The 21,463-nt window shown below is 33.3% G+C and overlaps 1 protein-coding gene across 2 annotated transcripts in view; it reads left to right on the top strand.

Moving 5' to 3' along the window:
* The first annotated feature begins 146 nt into the window (after nucleotides 1-146).
* Nucleotides 147-21,463, top strand: part of LOC143042287 (gem-associated protein 5-like) — a 218,892-nt gene continuing 197,575 nt past the window's right edge. Inside the window, exons 1-11 of one of the 2 annotated variants that reach the window (XM_076214552.1) lie at nucleotides 147-572; nucleotides 1,526-1,707; nucleotides 3,203-3,372; nucleotides 4,439-4,676; nucleotides 6,008-6,167; nucleotides 6,642-6,738; nucleotides 8,002-8,117; nucleotides 10,193-10,278; nucleotides 13,175-13,251; nucleotides 13,793-13,923; nucleotides 14,955-15,028. In XM_076214552.1, the coding sequence (XP_076070667.1) occupies nucleotides 273-572; nucleotides 1,526-1,707; nucleotides 3,203-3,372; nucleotides 4,439-4,676; nucleotides 6,008-6,167; nucleotides 6,642-6,738; nucleotides 8,002-8,117; nucleotides 10,193-10,278; nucleotides 13,175-13,251; nucleotides 13,793-13,923; nucleotides 14,955-15,028 (1,631 nt within the window). In that variant the 5' untranslated portion in view covers nucleotides 147-272. The remainder of the gene's footprint in view (nucleotides 573-1,525; nucleotides 1,708-3,202; nucleotides 3,373-4,438; nucleotides 4,677-6,007; nucleotides 6,168-6,641; nucleotides 6,739-8,001; nucleotides 8,118-10,192; nucleotides 10,279-13,174; nucleotides 13,252-13,792; nucleotides 13,924-14,954; nucleotides 15,029-21,463) is intronic. The other variant, XM_076214550.1, reaches the window with a different exon arrangement.

The raw sequence follows: 21,463 nt of genomic DNA, 5'->3' as shown, positions 1-21,463 counted from the left end.
CAACTTAATCTGTTAAAATGTTAAATGTTTTATAAATTATTATGTACTCAGTTCTGTACCGTTAGGTACATTCAGTAATCAAATACACAGACATTAAGCAAGCGTGATATATAATTATGAGAAGTTGCAAAAACGGTGTTGTCGCTATTGGCTGCGACCAACTTATGGCAACTTGGGAAAAATAAATCAACGTGCGCTTGACGATTTTGCGGGAAATGTACTAAAATACAAGATATTACTGAATATTGATACCTTAACAAACTTATCATAGCATGGCATTATTGACTTTACCGGCGTCACCAAACTGGTACATTAGCCATACAGTGGGCTTCAATAAAAGTGGTCTGCTAGTTTTTGCTGCTCGACATGACGTTTTCATATACGACGCATCAACGTTCCCAATAGCTCATAAAGGAGTTTATTGTGGACACAGAGAAAAAGTGACATGTGTCACATTACCATCTACAGCAGTAGATCCAAATCAGATGCTATGTTGCAGTGGTTCAGAGGATGGTAAAGTGTTTATCTGGGATGTCAACTCGTACGAGTTACTCTATGAAACTGAAGCCCATGTGAGTTTTCTCAATATTTAAACAAATATTATAATCCTGTGTTCAAATCAGATAACAACCATAACCTGTCCCCTTCAGGCTGCATGTCATAATGAAAGGGCATTCATTTTGTTCCCATCAAAATGTTTAGTACATGTATTGTATTGTATATCTCTGGTATTCAACAATATCAATTCCCCAAAATTGAGTGATAACTATTGATTTCTGTGGCACAAACATTTCTATATGTTACATGTACATAAGGGTATTAATGCCCTTTATTGTCAGGTGTCAAACGGTCATTTTGGGCTACCTTAAGCGTCAACCTGATAAAACAAATTCAGTGATTTACAGTCAAAATATCCTTATCATGATTTGTCAGAGATCTCAAACAATTATCGTTACAATCATTTTTGGAAAAAACTTTGCCTGATTTCTCAAAATCAGCCGTTTATTTTTACCGTCTATAGTGAAGGAAAGTGTACATTTTATCGTCATGCTCCAAACAATACCGTTAACATCATTTGTTAAATATAAGAATGTTTACAGTTTATCACCATGAAGAGACCCCCATTTGTTTAAAAGGCACATTTTACTCAAAGACTTAAATACATGTAATTACTGTTATTACATTGTCTGGATTAAAGTTAATGGTCTTCAATAAATAAATTTTTGTAAGCCCGTAACTTTTATTTAGCTTTCATTTGGACTATTGTCTCAAAAGGAAAAATGTTGCAATTAACATTAATTTATAAGCTATGACAGCCCCTGTCGTCTAATACTTTTTAATGATATCTAATGGATAACATGATTAGTGGTATGTATTTTTACAATGTTGTGTATAAATTTAAAAGACAATAATAAATACCTGCCGTTGACACCAATTTCATTAAAGGAGATTAAAAAACACATAACATATATGTACAGTGTAAATGGTGTATGAATAAAGACGAATATTACAAACTTTTTTTCAGAGTAAGGTCACAGCACTTACATGGTCAGCTTCCAACCACATGCTTATTGTATTTGGAGATGATAAAGGGGAGGTAACTTGCTGGAACTTCTGTGACAACAGAATTGCAAGTTTCAAGGGAGAGAAGTCACCTGTTTTGACAACTGAATTTTCAAATTTAGAAGAATTTACCTTAGCTGTTGGGTTTGTATCACATTTTATTTTGTCACATGGTGTACATGTATGAAATTAATATTTTAAGATTTCCTAGAACTGCGTTTTCAACAAAACTGAAAGAATAAAAAGTTAATGTGTTCCAAAACAAAATAGAGTAAGATGGACATTACTGTGACAGAATCCCAACAAAACAAATCCACTATGGAAAAGATAATCTGGTGTTACATGTATGAATTATATAGCTGGATGAACATTATTTAGCAGATAGATATAAGAAGATGTGGTATGAGTGCCAATGAGACAAAAGAGGGACAAAAGATACCAAAGGGACAGTCAAACTCATAAATCTAAAATAAACTGACAACGCCATGGCTAAAAATGAAAAAGACAATCAGACAAACAATAGAAGTACACATGACACAACATAGAAAACTAAAGAATAAACAACACGAACCCCACCAAAAACTAGGGGTGATCTCAAGTGCTCCAGAAGGGTAAGCAGATCCTGCTCCACATGTGGCACCCGTCGTGTTGCATATGTGATAACAAATCCGGTAAATAGTCTAATTCGGTAGGTCACATTCATAAAAGGGAAGGGGATTGTAGTTACGACGTAAGGAACAAATCCGATATCATTTGTGAAACGGTTATTTCATAACGGTCAACCAACTCGTGAACTCTCCATCCAAGTCACAATTTATAAAAGTAAACCATTACCGGTATATGTCAAAATACGGTCTTCAACATGGAGCCTTCGCTCACACCAAACAACAAGCATAATTCCTTTAGTGGGGTTCACATTCTGGTGAGAACCCCGTTTCAATAGAACATGTAGAAGATTATCATCAAAAGTGATTTTCAATTTTCACTTGAGTGTTCTGCGGGGTTCTCATTGGGGGGTTCCGATCCTGGATCCTGCTTAATGTTTTGTCAGATTCCCGTATCATGATTACACTATGTACGTAAACAATTCTCATTTTTTTGTCATTTCCTGGGTCCCGCAAGACCTCATTTCCCGTTTTCCCGACACAATAATTTGACTTTCACGTGTCACGCTTACAAAAAATCAGCAATCCCGCATCACGCTTAGACCCCAATGAGACCCACTTCTGCAGCCGCAGGAATAAAAGATCATCAGAGTTATCTTAGATTCAAACAATTAACATGGCTGCTGGAAACTGAAAAAAATAACATGTAAAGTAAAGACAGAACCAGACAGAAATTTCAATAAACTATACATGGTGTCTAGTGATATATATATTTATCAAATGGTCTCACAAAAAATAAAATCACGAAATCACTGAACTCTGAGGAAAACCCAAAACAGAAAGTCCCTAATCAATTGGCAAAATCAAAATCTCAAACACATCAAACAAATGGATAACAACTGTCATATTCCTGACTATGTACAGGTATTTTCTTATGCAGAAAATGGTGGATTAAACCTGGTTAAAAGAATTGCCTAATAAATGTTTAAAAAATTATATTCGTCATATTCTAAATAGAGTCACCTTTTTTATAGGTACAAGTCTGGTGTTGTGATCTTGTATGATATTCGAGATGGAAGTTTAATTCATCGTTTGAGAGGACATGATGATGAGGTCCATTCTATTGCATGGTGTCCTATACCAGGGGAGAATTTTAAACCACAGAAAACATACAAAGACCTGGACAGACCTGAGGAGGAGAATGGTAATAATCACAATACTGAAATTAATTGACCACTTTTTTTTGTACAAAGTTGTCCAAACATGATAAACATGATAATCGTGATAAACATGACATACAGAAATAGACTTGATAACTATGATAAACATGATAAAAAAAATTACATAGAGATAGACTATGGGGGAAATAAACAAATCATAAGTCAAAGAAGGATAGATAACTCCATGCCTTAAAAAAAAGATAAGAAAAGCTAAACCCAGAACATGAAACAATTACAGAAATCTAAAGATTAATCGTTAATGTGATGGAAATACATGAAATGAGTAAACTTGTTTTTCATCAACACTTCTGGTATACATGTAGGATACAAGTTTTATAACTTTCGTTACACAGTTCCTATGACAACACAATTAATCATGAATTTTAATATGAAAAAAAGGAGATGGGGTATGATTGCCTGTATGTGACAACTATCGACCAAAAATTAAATGAAATAAATGTAAGCAGTTATAGGCAATTAAATGGGCATTTAAAAAGTCAGAATGTGAATATATATGTTCAAACTCTTTTAGGTCATTTTTTAGTAGCAATAAACAAAAAAACTATGTCAATTGGACATGCTTTGATACTATAAATGCCCTTGAATTTTTACTAGATAACATTTTTGTTCGCTTTGGGGATTCCGTATATCATCAGATTATCGGAATTCCAATGGGGACTTACTGTGTTGGTGACCTTCTGCTGTTGTTTTTTTCTATGGTTGGGTTGTTGTCTCTTTGGCATATTCCCAATTTCCATTCTCAATTTCAAACATTATTTCAACACTGAAAAAACCCTTACTGTATGGTTGGCAATTAAAAACCTTCCAAATGAAAAATGTACAACAATCTAATTGAGAAAACTAACAATTTAATTTATAACAAAACAATTTCTAAATAATCAAATATGATAGACCGAAACCAAAGACAACCACTGAAGTACCTGCTCCTGACTTCCTTTTGTCCCCCTCCCAAAGAAAAACCCTAAACCCACCAGACCTCTCACCTCACTTAATGAAAATTATAGCTTGTATGATATATTTTCTTTGTAGAAACCAATGTGAATGAAACAGAAAGAAGCAATGACTTTGGGGAAGAAGGACACCTGTTGGCCTCAGCAAGTAAAGACAGAACTATTAGAATATGGAGTACAGTAAAAGGGAGACAACTTGCTTCAATGAGGTTACCAAAAACTGGGGGCCCACCAGGTGATTCAGGAAGAAGCAAACTATGGGCAGCCATTGTTTGGTCATACTCTGATCCACACAATATTGTCTCTAGTTCCTTTGGGTAGGTTTGACATCTTAGTTATGAGATAAATGACAAATATCAATTTACACGAAACTATATTCCATATTTATTAGTAGAGAACATTCTTGTCAAATAAATGTTATCTTAAAAGGAATATAAACACAAATTCTTATTTTGATGCCCTTATGTATGAAAGTTCATTTTGATTGGATAATGCAACATATCTCAGGACAACATTCAATGATTGGTACTCTGAAAATATGGATGCAATTGTAAATTTCATGTGAATTATAAGTCACTGGAAATCACAGAAATGAGTTATCACAGAAAAGCACTCCACCATTCGAATATATGAATAAAGAAAATTAATTCCTGTGATTAATTATCTGGATGGAAGAGAATTTAACCAACACACAAATTTAAAGTAAATAAGAGAGGAGGCACCTCCAATTTTGATTATTATATTTTAAGGCTTCTTAATTAAATTAGCTTGAGTCTTACAATAACCATCTGTCCATGTTGTCTTGAATCTTTTGAAAAAAAACAAATTGAACTTGAGGGTAATCAAATTGCACCAATTTCAACAGTTTTTTCACCTACGTTTATTTATGCTTCTGACAATAGTTTCAACTCTCTGTTCATTTTGTAGATGTATCCTTATGTACTTTATAGTTACACCAATTTAATTTTGATTCCATTTTGAAACATAGAAAAAAGTGTGTATACTGTCAAATAATACTAAGGCCAAATAAAAATATATGTGTGGTTCCAGTAACCCGACCGACCCTAGTTAAAACCCCCCGACCCTAGAACTTTTTTTTTCATTTCTGAAAAATTAATTTTCAAACGAACAAATTTTGAGGATTGTGAATTAAAATAATTAAATTCATAGATTTCTGTCATCTGAATTTCCATCACAAGTATCTGTTATGGCTAAAATGCAACAATTCATAACAGAATGCAACAAAATTAACTAAAAACGTATCATGACTGTTTATTTTACAACCAATCACATGTAAAAATGGTGGACTTCCGGTTGGGGCGTGTATAATACTGGAAAAAATTTCGGTAAACACACGATGTTTTTCCGGATTTTGACATTCAAAAATAAAAATTAAAAAAAAAATAAAAATTTGCCGACCTACCGACCCTATTTTTTAAAAGTATGTAACTGGAACCACACATATATTTTTTTTTGGCCTAATAAAAAAAGTTAAGTCCTAAAGAATACTTGTCAGATTTCCACTGTTATTTTTGCTAAATAGGTGCAATTTAGGGTACTGTGACATAATATTCTTATATCTGCTTTTCTCTATATAGCAAATGATCGTTTTTTAAACTGTAATATTGTGAGCCATCTTTTATTGTAGTGGTGACTTGTTGCTATGGGATTTAGCAGCAACAGGACAACAGAAATGGCAGCCATTTTCTGCCACAGACAAACGTCAACAACATAACAGAATAATATTTAACCTGAGATTAGGATTCACTGACAACAATCTTATGGCAACAACTTCTATGGACAGACAGGTAAATATTGGCCGTAACACTTAAGTTTAAAAACAAAAAATTCTTGGTAATATTTTCAAGAAATTTGATTGGGTTTAAGATTTTGAACGAAAGATATCCATATTTTTCATGGATGTTTTTTTTATGTTGTAATTTATTTTGTTAAGTTTAAATTATTGCCACAGAATTTGATAAACACTTTCTGGAAAAAATTGTACATGTATCTCCAAGTTAATAACTGGTTGCGTATCATGAAAATATGTTACATGTACCCCATGAATAATTGTATCATCAAAATATTCTTTTATTTGTTATTTTTTTTAATAAGAATCGTGCAACTTTGAATTCATATAGTTTTTCACAACCATCTGGATTTACAGAAGGTTTAATTAGACTTATTCCATTTCAATGAAATACTGTGATAACTGTTTTTGTTGACATTGGGAATTACATCATTTGTTCTCATTATATTTTTATTTTGATATATTACTACAGTTGATAATTTGGGATGTGAAAAAGCGCAGACCAGTTCACTGTCAGCCAACCCTAGGAGGGTACGTTTATTGTGCCAGGACATCCCCAATAGATCCAGGTTAGTGGTTTGAAGTGAAATCTATCTGAAACAACAAAAATGGCTGTTTCAGAATCTAATGCATTCTGGGTAACATTTTCAAAAGGTATACCAAAATGTGTGATTGGTTTAAAGCATTCAAAATAATGGAAATTTCAACCAATGATGTAATATGATTTTTATTTTGTTGTATGAACAATGAGATTACCCATAGTCCATTAGATTCCAAATAAGGCAAATTTGAAATTGTAGATTTTGTAGAGATTACACAGGTGTTTGATTTAGACCTATTATGATTCAAAAAAAGGATTGTGTTGAAAATATGCAACCGTTTGTTGTGAATTTGTTGCTTACAAATGAGGGGTTTATGGCTTTGTGGAGCAGAGTGCTGAGAACATATTTGTGTGACAGTCAAATCAGTTATTGACAGAGGTCTCTATTTAAACAAAATACTGCTATTCGGATCTTAATGCAATAGGAGTAAAATGTTAAAATAAATGATTTTTATGCCCCACCTACGATAGTAGAGGGGCATTATGTTTTCTGGTCTGTGCGTCCGTTCGTTCGTCCGTCCGTCCGTTCGTTCGTTCGTCCGTTCGTTCGTTCGTCCGTCTGTCCCGCTTCAGGTTAAAGTTTTTGGTCGAGGTAGTTTTTGATGAAGTTGAAGTCCAATCGACTTCAAACTTGGTACACATGTTCCCTATGATATGATCTTTCTAATTTTAATGCCAAATTAGAGATTTTACACCAATTTCACGGTCCACTGAACATAGAAAATGATAGTGCGAGTGGGGCATTCGTGTACTGAGGACACATTCTTGTTGATGATTTTTTAATAACATGGACCTGTATTGTTGCCTATGACTTTGAACCATTAACTTCAGAATTGACAGCAGACTGTCGAATAAAAATTCTGAAATAGAACAGTATAGTATAAAATGGAGAATAGAAACAAGAAATGTGTCAAAGAGACAACAACTCAATCAAAGATCACAAAACAGATAAAGGTCACCAATGAGTCTTCCACACAGCAAAAAAATCCCAAATGGAGGCGGGGTACAGCTGGCCCCTTAAAAAAATGTATACTAGATCAGCAAAAGTTGACGTCACACTAAACTTCGAAACACATAAATAAACTAAAATAAAAAAAAAAAAAATGACAAGACTAACAAAGGCCAGAGGTTCCTAATTTGGGACAAGCGCAAATGTGCATTATAAAAATAATATTTGTTAAACTATATTACATTCACTCGTCCTCTATTTTAAACCTATTTTATTTTTCAGGAAGAATAGCTTTAGGAGTTGGGGACAATATGATTAGAGTTTGGAACCTTAACAACAGTAATAATCCTTTTGATGTTGTCACTTTGTGGCAGGGGATAAGGTCAAAGGTCACAGCAGTAAGTTTAGTGACATTGATATGATGGTCCGATTCAATCCATATCAGTTATGTATAACCTAGTAAGACAATGCTGTGGATTTATTTGTTTTCAAGTGTATCAATTTTTGTGCATTGCTGAAAACTTGCATTTCCGTGGATACTTGATTTCGTGGTTTTGCTAATTTCTGTATACAAAGCTTATTGAAAATATGTTATTCGTTGAACATTTGAATTCGTGATTTACCTGTACTACAGAAAACCATGAAAACTGGTACACAGCCAAATTTTGCTCATGTGAGTTTCACATTAATTTCACGTTAATTTCATGTGAAGTGATTTCACGTGAAATTCACATTTAATTTTCATGTTAAATTCACGTGAGCAAAATTTGCCTGTGTGTCCCATGATTAATAATGAACCCACAGTAGTTATTTGTGTTTAATGATGAGCTTGATTTCCATCAGTAAATATGTTACAAATAATTCTTTACTCAAATGTCATCTAGCAATTTGTATTTTTATTTTGAGCTGAATGAAACTGTCTTGACTGCTGACATCTTGTTTACTGTTAATTCAGAAAGTAATGCAATGTTTTTATTGTTGCGAAAAGCTATAATCTAAAAAATTTAAAGTTGCATTTTTGTCGAGCCTGCAACTTTTGTTGCAGAAAGCTCGACATAGGGATAGTGATCCGGCGGCGGCTACGGCGGCGGCGGTGTTAGCTAACTTCTTAAAAGCTTTATATTTTAGAAGTTGGAAGATCTGGATGCTTCATACTTTGTATATAGATGCCTCATGTTACGAAGTTTCCGTCAGTCACATGTCCAATGTCCTTGACCTCATTTTCATGGATCAGTGACCACTTGAAAAAAAAGTTCAAATTTTTTGTAATGTTGAATTCTCTCTTATTATAAGTAATAGGATAACTATATTTTATATGTGCGTACCTTGCAAGGTCCTCATGTCTGTCAGACAGTTTTCACCCGACCTCGACCTCATTTCATGGATCAGTGAACAAGGTTAAGTTTTGGTGGTCAAGTCCATATCTCAGATACTATAAGCAATAGGGCTAGTATATTCGGTGTATGGAAGGACTGTAAGGTGTACATGTCCAACTGGCAGGTGTCATCTGACCTTGACCTCATTTTCATGGTTCAGTGGTTATAGTTAAATTTTTGTGTTTTGGTCTGTTTTTCTCATACTATATGCAATAGGTCTACTATATTTGTTGTATGGAATGATTGTAAGATGTACATGTCTAGCGGGCAGATGTCATGTGACCTTGACCTCATTTTCATGGTTCAGTGGTCAATGTTAAGTTTTTGAGTTTTGGTCTTTTTATCTAATACTATATGCTATAGGTCAACTATATTTGGTGTATGGAAATATTTTATGATCTTTATGTCAGTCGCGCAGGTTTTATTTGACCGTGACCTCATTTTCACGGTTCATTGCACTGTGTTAAGTTTTTGTGTTTTGGTCTATTTTTCTTAAACTATAAGTAATAGGTCAACTATATATGTTGTATAGAAGCATTGCTAGCTGTACATGTCTGCCTGGCATGGTTCATCTGACCTTGACCTCATTTTCAAGGTTCATTGGTCTTTGTTTAGTTATCTTGGTTAATGTTAAGTTTATGTGACAGTTGTTATAAAGCTTAACTTTATACTTAGGACTATCAACATAATATCAATGATTAGTATAGAAGGCGAGACATTTCAGCGTGTGCACTCTTGTGAAATATTTTATATGATTTCAATAGGATTTTTCTCAATATCACAAAAAATAATATTGCATTTTAGTCCAAATGACAAAATTAGAATAATAAATGCACACAATGATTTCTGAATTTACAGTATTATTTGCTTTTTGTCTATGTTTCATTTGTTCTAAGTTCTTGATTTACTCAAATTGAATTATTATGTCATCGTCCATATTGATATCTGCAGCTAACAAAGTTTTAGACAGCAATCATACCACATCTTCTTTTATATATGGAATATTTGTTAAACAACAATCAATGAAGCAATCAGAAAAATTCAAATCAATACAAAAAATAACAACCCACAAAAACGTTGTGCTTTTTAAATTTTAGCTATGTTGGCATCCAAAGAAAGAGGGATTGTTAGCCTACGGCACAGATGATGGAAGAGTGGGAGTATATGATACTTTGGCAAATAAGTAAGTAACAGGCTTTTTTTTGTCATTTCAGGGCCTTTTAAAGCTGACTATGTTGTACGGGCTTTGCTCATTGTTGAAGGCCGTACGGTGACCTATACTATAATTTCTGTATTATTTGGTCTCTTGTCGAGAGTTGTCTCATTGACAATCATACCACATCTTCTTTTTTATAATAATTTCATTTTTCCACAGAAAAAAGGGAAATATTTCCATATGATATGTTTTGTTCTTTTTAGAAAAATTACAGCAAGGTTGTAAAGGAGTCAAGGTTTCTTATTTGTGATTGAGGTAGAAATAAAATAAATGTATGTTGATTCTAATCATTGCTAATGGCAAATAAAAAGAGGGCCTTTTCCAGGAAAAATGTATTGCAGCAGGGCAGGCATTTTATTTCAAGTCAAGTCAACAGTACAATTTTAAAAATCAGCAATTTAATGCAAAAGTTGCCCCATGTCCGGACACCCAATTATAACTATATTTATATAAAGGGACTGCCAATCCTCCTTTGATAAGTTTTTTCTGGAATAGCCCTGAAGTTAAATGTGAGGTAAACAGATTTTGTAACAATTATCAATCACAATAAAAGCTATATAGTCTGACATAGTTTTTAAAAGTTAATAATTTCAGAGTTATTTCCCATTTATTATAATATTCTTATCTGTACTGACAATTTTTGAAGGAGAAATCTCCTCTAGATGTCTTTTGGCTATGTTAATTTTTGCGATACTGTTTGATTACTCTGGCAGCAATATGTAAAGGTATCTTATTTTCTTGTGCTCTGTTTCTTATGAATATTTCTCTAATTCTCGTGCTATTTCACATTTCCTGACCGGTGTGAGAAAAATATTTCTAATCTCTAGTGAACATTTTTCTCAGCAAATGATTGGTTGAAATTTAATTGTGACGTCAAAGGAGTAGAGGCATTAAGGCCTGAATTTGGCCCAAAACAAATAAATGTTTGATATCTGTTTCGAATTGGCACATAATGTTTAGAAATGCATAGGTTAAAGAAATATAAAAGAAAAACATAAAGATTTTTACCTGATGATGTCACAATAACGTCATAATATGTACTATTTTCAAAAAAACGATGAAAAATATGCAGTTTTTCAACTTTATTTCTGTGATGAAAACATCGTGCGCAGGCAAGAAACAACAAAATAGTTTAACAGAAGCTTTATTATAACTATTGATATGAACCCATCAAATATAAAGTTGTTTCTTGGGTGCGCACATACTTTTTCAATCTAAAATATACATAAAATTTGATGAAAAACAAGGAAAATCACGAAATTTGCAAAATATGCAAAATAAATCATGATTTGTTGCCATGGAAACTTCTTCAATGTCAAATTTGTTTTGTTTCTCTGGGTACCTTGTACTGTAGTACGGTTTTCAGTTATTTATGAATACATATGATAACTTTTAAATTTGCAGTAATTTTTGGGCCAAATAAGGGCCTTATTGATCTACTCCTTTTCTTGTTTTCTTCTGAATTTTTTTATTGAGATGTCATGAAAAAAGGTGATCATGCCTGATGAAGTCACATCAAAAGTACACAACTTTCCTTAAATCTTCTTGTTTTCTTCTGAATTTTCTTATTGTGACGTCATGAAAAAAGGCTATCATACCTGATAACGTCACATCAAAAGTACACAACATTCCTCAAATCTTTGAAAAGAAAGGTTAAAAAATCAGAAGAGAAACAGATTTCACCACTGTAACTCGTGTATTACGATATTTCTCCACTCTGAACAGTTAAATTTTAATTATTTAAAAAGCTTTGCAAGCCTCACGCTTTAAATATTAAAATTTAACTGTCTGGTGTGGAGAAATATCGTTATACACTTGTTGCAGTCGAGGAATCTATATAATATACACTAATGTTTGTATTATGTTGATCATTGAAAACATATTTGATTATTAGCATCATGGAGCCTTCCAACAGATAATTAATCAAGGGAGATAATTTACTAAACACTTTGATATAATCTGTAAGGATTTTTATGCCCCATTTATGGGCATTATGTTTTCTGGTCTCTGCGTTTGTTTGTCTGTTCTTTTCTTCGTTTGTTTTTTTGTCGTCCATTCATTCATCCGTCTGTCCCGCTTCAGGTTAAAGATTTTGGTAGAGGTAGTTTTTGATTAAGTTAAAGTCAAATCAACGTGAAACTTAGTATACATGTTCCTTATAATATGATCTTTCTAATTTTAATGTCAAATTAAGAATTCTGACCCCAATGTCACGGTCCACAGACAATAAATAATAGTGCCAGTGAGGCATCTGTGTACTATGGACATATTTTTGTTATCCTCAAATATGTCATTAGTCTTTTTACAAATAAAAATAGTTGATTTTGCCACTAAAAATGTTTTATGTCTTTGAACCTAACAAATCAAATAGCAAAATCAAACAAAATCTTTTCTTATTTAGATGTCAGAAGATGTGGTATGAGTTCCAATGAGACCCCTCTCCATCAAAATCACAATATGTAAAAGTAAACCATTATAGGTCAAAGTAAAATTGTTTTATTGCCTCACTTATGATAGTAGTGGCTCATTTGTCTATGTATCCCTCAATTATAACTTTTTATATGACCCGAATTGAAAAAACAGCATGGTGTTTTGCACAATAGCAAAATACTGTGTATAAACTCAATTCATATTACCAATTCTAAGTTCTTTGACTACAGTAATTCTGTGTCAGAAACCTATTATGTGTCATATTTTTAATTACAATCCAAAGTCAGACCTGTATCAAGCGCAAATATTGTGTCCATTTTTGCCCAACTGTTCAGAGTTGGACCTCTACGATTGTATTCAGCTACACTCTGGGAAGCAATTTATTCTATAACATGTATAAAGGCACTTATGTTTTTTATTGTTTATTAAATAGGCCTCCGAGTGTTTCATCCAACTACCACAAACGTACTGTCTATGTTGTATCCTGGGGTCCACAGTGTATAAAGACAGGTAGGTATAAATCACACAAAATAGATGAAGAGTTGAATTTTAAATATCAATGTTAATCTTATACAATAGTTTATTTTTGTGGAGATTAAATTGAGCAATTTTGTACGTGAAACCCGTTGGCGAGGTTTATGTTTCCTGTTTTTCCTGACTCTGATTCTAATCTTTTAAAAAAAAAGTTTACAGAAAGGGAAATTTTTCCTTATTTCATCATGTTCATCTTGATCGTAAACATAGGGCGGAAAAGCTTAGGCATTTATTTTCTAATTTACAAAAGTGTGTTGAAATAACTTCACATGTCATTACTTGTAACAGAGAGGGGAAAGATTCTTACTCAGAAGTAAAAAATGAATTAACAACATTAAGGCAAAATAACGAAAAACAACCTATTGACAAACAACCGTCTAGAAAATACAACATAGAAAATAAAAGACTGAGCAAAATGCAGACAATAGTTTCTGAATTTACAATACAAATTCAATGATGTTCTAATTTGAGCTTTGCATTGTATGATGTTCTCATTTTTATGGAAATTTATTGATAGAAGGTACCAGTTCTGCTGCTTACTTCCTATACAGTATTGGAGATGGTGTAGTAATGCAACATGATCCATACAAACTCGAAGATGAGGCTCATGACCTCAATAAACTTATAGAACAGTCCAATGGGAGAAAAGTAAGTTGCTGCATGATCAATACAATGAAAATGAGGCTCATGAAGTAAAGTACAATGAATAAAAAAAAATATGTTTTTTTTTCTGTTTCCAAGACATTGTAACATGTTGCATTGATGTCATGCATGAAATATAGAACAAAATGGGTTCATGACTCATTTTTTGTAAATTCTCAGTTGGTTACAACCCTTCATAAATAAATGACTTTATGAGCTTTCTGCTTCCTATTACTGGATGGATTTTACAAAATATTAGAAGGAGTCCCTGAGTAAAATATTGTGGCCATACCCTGCTTTTTTATAATTTGGTGTCTCATCGTAAGAAAAGCTAAGGACCAAAAAGGGAATCATACTACAGATCCTTACTTTTTAAACTGAAGAAATCTGAATAGTTGAAAGGGGAGACAAGCCTTGAAATAAAAAATCCTAGAAAAACTAGGCTCATAGTTGCAAATTTACTGTATCTCATTCCAGAACAGAGGATTGTATCTTGGTGTGAACCTTATCTGAAATTTGTCTTACCTACATGGGTATACAATTGACAAATAACCAGAATTTGGGTTTTTCATTCCAGGATAGGGAAATTTTTGTATCATTTTCAGTTGACATGTGTTAGATCAATAATGTGATTTCTTTTCATTCTTCTATTAACTGCTTATTCAATTGACATATATTTTTATGGGGGAGTGGCCAAGTGATATAATTCCACTACTGTAATCACAAGACAATCAACATGATGTTGTGAGTTCAAAGACCAATCGCGTGTGTGCAAATGACTCCAAGGAATGTCAGTTTTCCTATTGAAGGTCAGTGGTTTTCTTTGGGCAATCTGGCTTCCTCTACCAATAAAAACTGACCGCCACGAAAATAGCCTAAAATGGTGCATAAAACATCAACCATCAATCTATTTTATATACATTACAAAACACCAAACCAACAAACAGCTCTTAAGTAGTTTTATTTTTGTGTGGCCACTAAATTATTTACTACAGTCCTAACCATGTGCAACATGCTCTTTTCTTTTTATTTCGCAGCCTAGGGTACCAGTAAGAAGTGAAATCAGTTGGAGTCCAGACTTTTCAGTGGTTGCCATTGGAAACGATGATGGGTAAATCTATTGTACAATATTTATGTGATTAATCAACGGCAAACACTTTATGGTACACTATTGTCTGGAATTCATTGGTCTTTCAAAGCAATCAGAACTGACAAGAATTATATTTGCTGTTTGACCTTGAAGGTCAAATAGTCAAATATTTAATTTGTGTGTGTCCACCTCAATCAGGCAAGGGGGTAAGCATTATCAGTAATGGTTATCAGCTTGAATCAATAATATTTTGAGTGTAATCACATGAAATCAGTTATCATGCATTTTCTGATTACAAGTACAATTTCCTCAGTACCTTATATATATTCTTGGTTGTTACGACAAGATCTTCTCAATGCAAATAATTATATGGCCATTTCATGGGGCATGAGACATTGATTTTCTACCTGAAGGACAGTTCATACTATTGATTAATTGATTGTTGGCAGTGTCCAGTGGCAAATTTTTCATGCATGTTAAGGATGAGAACAAGTTAACAGTAAATACAATAGGTAGGAATTGTCATAATAGAGGCCATCGTGTATATTGGATAGGGACAGAAATTTTGCCTTGCAACAGGCCACCTATGAACCCCTCAACAGAGTTGTTGCAAGGGTTCTTAAAGTGCAAAGAGCGTGGCACTCTCTTTACACGAGGCATCAGATTTAACATCCCCATTCTGACCGGACATGACTGCGAACTTGATACGTCCCGCACAGCCAGACGGTCGCCCCACTTTGGCAAGTGTTTTAATGCCAGTCAGGAGAAGACCAAGTGACCATATATTGTTTCCCCAGTCACCCTTGTTCAAACAATAGTGCTTCCATAACACAGCAGCTTTTCCCTTTGGCTGATTGGGTATTGGAAACATGCCAAAACCCCCTCCTATCATCAATTGTTGAAAATATTGAAAACCTTGACCATCTTTTAACAATTTATACCCACACTGTTCCCAGGCTATTGGTCATAAAACTGTACTCAGTACTTGGAATATGAAAATTGTGCTCGAAACATGAAATATAGTACGATGACTGTACTAGAAATTTTAATGACTGCAAGACCATTGAGGCTGTATTACAGTGACTTTGTCTGTTTGTCTGTACTTCTGTCCATTCATCCATTTGTCCCAATTATATTTCCATCACACTTTCTCTGGTACTATTGAATAGAATGACTGTATTTAGTCAGCATCTTGACATGAAAATTTCAAGCACTGAATTTTCGGCTCTCCCTTGACACCATTTGCGAGTATGGTCTTGAGGAAACGATGATAGTCCGCCAGAAGAGGACGATAAATGACTGACCTGTGTTCAGAGAGAGCCATATCTCTTGCACGTTAAAGACACTCTTGTAGATTTTGAAAAAAAGCAGACTAATGCCGCTACAAGGCAGCACTCGCACCCACAAAGTGGAAAGGGATTAATATAAGTTGCAAAACTTGTTTCCCAATCCTTTGTTAATAAATATGTTTAAACTAAACTAAACAATAGCATCTTGACATTGATAAGTTGTTTTGTGTGAACACTTTCAATATGTTGAATGAACCTAAAGATATTTCATCACACTTTTCTCAAGTACTACTGATATTAGGTCAACAGCTTGGGGGTCATGAGTTGTAAAGTGTTAGCACTTTTTTGTATTTGTCAGACACATACTTCCTGTTTTCTTGTACTTTAAATTACAAGTGTGGGTATACTTAGCTTGACAATGCATGAATTCTTGTTTGGTGTTATTGACGACAAGCTACCCTTCAATTTTGACAAGAAGAAAATTAGATCTCTTAAATTTACATTTATAAATAATATATAAATGCAAATTTAAGAGATCTAATTTCTTATTATTATGTACTTGAGCATTAACTTTTAAATTGCTAAGGATTACTGTGGTGAATTTTATTTAATTATTTATTTAGTTTTCTGGTATGTAGGTGCTGTATATGTGTATGTTCAAATACGAAGCTTGGTATGGAAACATTTAATCCAATTCTTTTTGTGTATTTTCTGCAGTACCACATATTTATTCTTTCATTGACTTTTCTCTAGAAAACTTAAGGGCCTTGATGGCCAATTGGTCTAAGTAGTCGATCTGCTGTATCACAAGCCTATCAACACTAAGGTTGTGACCTTGAACCCTGCTCATGCAGCTGCACTTGACCCTAATCTTAACTGATGAAAATTGTCAGCTTTCCTATCGAAGGTCAATGATTTTCCATAGGCACTCCAGCTTCCTCCATTGATAAAAAACTGGCCACCATGAAAAACTCCAGGAGTTTCTTATAAAGGGTAAATTCTTGACCAGAATTATGTGAAGACACATCAAATTTTAAAAATGCAACTTGAAAAAAGTTGTGACCCTTTGAGTTTAGCAAGGAAGTAAGAAAACACGCCTTTCTATGGTCTTATGTCATTTTCTCTCCAGATCCAAAGGACATCAGCTTTTGTCTTTTGCTTAATTTTTCCTAAGACCTTTTGAGATACTATTCCCACCTGACTCAACCACTTTTAATATGTAGTACATTGTAATAAGGAACAAAATTAGGAGGTATTGTAGCATTCACTTACATGCCTATTCCTGCAACAATATTATTTTGCATTTCTTGAGCCTGTAATTGTTAGTTCCTGTCTGATATTTCTGTTTTTCCGTTAATCATTATGTCATAAACCAAGCTGTTGGATTTTTTTGTATGAATTGTTTCTCATTTTGTTATACCTGACTTGAATACAATATAGGTTTTCCTCATTATTGAAGGCTGTACAATGACCTATAATTGCTTTTATCAATGTCATGTAGACTCTGTTGTTATCCATTCGTTTGACGTGTTTGAGCTTTTGATTTTGCCATTTGATAAGAAATTTTCTTGGAAGTTCAGTATTTTACATTGGATAGTTGTCTCAATGGCAATCATACCATATGTACCTTTATACATACAGTGTAACCTATGTTATCCGACACACTGGGGGACCAGAAAAAAATGCACATGTTGGAATACTCTGGTTTTTTTCTGCAAAGATAGGCATATTTTGGGTCTTTGAAAATGTGTCACTTATTTAAGCAGGATGTTTGAATACTGGAGGTGTCGGATTAGGCATGCTACATTGTAGTACTGTTCATCCTTCTAAACTATTATTTTTTAATGAAATAGATGCAAAGTTCTATAAACACTTTTTATTCATATTAACATTCAGCATCTAAGAGTTGCAATTACAAGTAGAAGAGTCATTAATGATCATGTCAAAAAAATAAATCAATAAGTTGGTAGCTTGTGTGGTCCTAATAGTAACAATAATTAATTTGAAATAATCAATTGAATTTTTGCATGGTGGACTCGAATAAAAAAGAGCTTTCCAACCCTAATGGAACAGTTCTAAATGAAATGAGGCATTTGAAATGAAATGAGGTTTTTGTAGTACACAATATAGTTATAAGATACCTTTAAGGAAATACTATATTATATACATTATGTACAAATGAAACGCATCTTAATTGTGACCAAGTAGGCTGTCATATTACATAGGAAATGAAAATACTCAGTTAAAAAATTTATGTTTAAAAGCCTTATTTTCAACTACACCAATACACTTGTGCTCAAGTGTTCTGTACTTTAGTCATGCAACTCTCAAAGGAAACTTGAGTCTTTCTTTTGGAAGATTAAAATCTCTTTGTATTTTTCTTTATTTCCTTTTTCCCTTTGTTTTGGAGATTCTTTTTAATTGTTCTGTCTGTTTTAATACACTGGAATTTTCATATAATTTTTCTTTTGTATTTTAAAAACTTCCTTTTTCTCAGGGATTTCTCTAAAAACTCAACGGGTTGTTAAACCCAACTTGGTATTGATTAAATCTTCAATTTAGTAAAATTGTATATAAGGCCAGAGAATTACTTTTAGCTATGAGAGTTCAATGATTAATGAAAATAATATAGTGAAATATACTTATTCACCTCAAGCAGACAATCTTTGGCAATTTTGTTAGAATGAAATTAATAACATCACTGATGAATTATTAACTTGCATGTGAATAATTCTACCACATTGAATGTCTATTAATGTGGCATTTACTTAATATTTTTTACTGGGTTTTTCTAATGGAATTTTAGAACTCATTGGCGACAGGCGTGCTGGAGGTCTGTTGGCTTTAGGTTGCAATTGTTTCATTGCAATAAATTTTGAATAATTCAACCTGTGCTATTCAAATTTTGATATAGTGGGTTACTGTTGACAAAATTGAGGTCAAGTTCAATTTTTACTTTTGCTGTTCAGGAATTTATATGGTCCTTGATTGGAAAAAAGGCACTTTATATTGTTTCATTGTAATTACTTAATTGAACAGTTCAACGAATGCTTTTTAACATGTAAGTATGTTGTTATCGATGACAAAATGAGATCAATTTTGATATTGATAATTTTCACTTTTGTCATTCAGGAGTTATGGTTCTTATTGATTAAAGGCAAAAACTTTTAGAACTGTTCCATTAATTTTATTTCAAGTTTTAATAGGTTGTTACTTATGGCCAAATTGATGTCAACTTCTATATTGACAATATTTTAATATTGCATTCAGGTGTAACGGCCCATAAATAAATGTAATGAAAACCAAGTATGCTGTAATTTTGACAGCCACTTGTTTGTGCATTGTGTTTGCTGATAGCTAGTCAGGTCCTTGACACAGGACACATACATTGTTTAATGTTAATATGCACAATTACATTAGATCCCTCAAAGTTTGAATTCTATGTTTCAGTGTAACACACATTATTTTAATTTTGTGCGAGTGTAGTATAGGAATTCTAAAAACTCATCCATTTTTACCACTTATATTTCCATCACACTTTCTCAGGTACTACTAAATAGAATAACTATATTTAGTCAGCATCTTGACAGGAAAATTTAAGGAACTGAATTTTTGGCTCTCCGTTGACACCATTTGCGAGTATGGTCTTGAGGAAACGATGATAGTCCGCCAGAAGGGGACGATAAATGACTGACCTGTGTTAAGAGAGAGCCACATCTCTTGCACATTAAAGACTCTCTTGTAGATTTTGAAAAAGAGCAGACTAATGCTGCTACAAGGCAGCACTTACACCCACAAAGTGGAAAGGGATTAATATAAGTTTGCAAAACTTGTTTCCCAATCCTTTGTTAATAAATATGTTTAAACTAAACTAAACAATAGCATCTTGACATTGATAAGTTGTATTGTGTGAACACTTTCAATATGTTGAATGAACCTAAAGATATATCATCACACCTTTCTCAAGTACTACTGATATTAGGTCAACAGCTTGGGAGTCATGAGTTGTGAAGTGTTAGCACTCTTGTATTTGTCAGACACATACTTCCTGTTTTCCTGTACTTTAAATTACAAGTGTGGGTATACTTAGCTTGACAATGCATGAATTCATGTTTGGTGTTATGACGACAAGCTACCCTTCAATTTTGACAATTAGTAATTAGACCTCTTAACTTTAATGTTTTAAAATTTGCATTTATATATGTACTTGAGCAGTAACTTTTAAATTGTTAAGGATTAATGTGGTGACATTTATTTATTCATTTATTTAGTTTTCTGGTATGTAGGTGTCAATATGCCATTGCTGTATATATATATATGTTCAAATACCAAGCTTGGTATGAGATCATTTAATTCAATTCTTTGTGTGTACTTTCTGCAATGGCACATATTTATTCTTACATTGACTTGTTTCTAGGAAACTTAAGGGTCTTGATGGCCAAGTGGTCTAAGTAATCCATCTGCTGTATCACAAGCCTGTCAACACTAAGGTGACTTTGAACCCTGCTTGTGCAGGTGCACTCAACTCCAATCTTAATTTATGAGAATTGTCAGTTTTCCTATCGAAGGTCAATGGTTTTCCATTGACACTCCAGCTTCCTCCATCAATAAAAACTGGCCACCATGAAAAACTCCCGGGGTTTCTATAAAGGGTAAAATCTTGACCAGGATTTGGTGAAGACAAAATAAAATTTTCAGAATCCAACTTAAAAAATAAAATTGAGACCTCCCCACCCTTTGATTTAGCAAAGAAATATTAAAACACATCTTTCTATGGTCTTTCCATGTTATTTACACTCCAGATCCATCCAAAGTATATCAGATTTTGTCATTTGCTTTACTTTTCCTTAGACCTTTTGAGATACTATTTGCTCCCCTGACTCCAACACTTTAATATGGAGGAATGAGGAACCAAATTAGGAGGTATTGTAGCATTCCCTAACATGCTTATCCCTGCAACAATATTATTTTGCATTTCTTGAGCCTGTAATTGTTGGTTGCTTCCTGATATTTCTGTTTTTCCGCTAATCATTGTGTCATAAACCAGGCTGTTTTATTTTTTGAATAAATTGTTTCTCATATTGTTAAAGCTGACTTGAATACAATATAGGTTTTCCTCATTATTGAAGGCTGTACAATGACCTATAATTGCTTTAATCAATGTCAT

This window comes from Mytilus galloprovincialis, chromosome 8 (assembly GCF_965363235.1).
Source record: "Mytilus galloprovincialis chromosome 8, xbMytGall1.hap1.1, whole genome shotgun sequence".
Lineage (NCBI taxonomy): Eukaryota > Metazoa > Mollusca > Bivalvia > Mytilida > Mytilidae > Mytilus > Mytilus galloprovincialis.
This window is presented reverse-complemented; position numbering and strand designations above follow the sequence as displayed.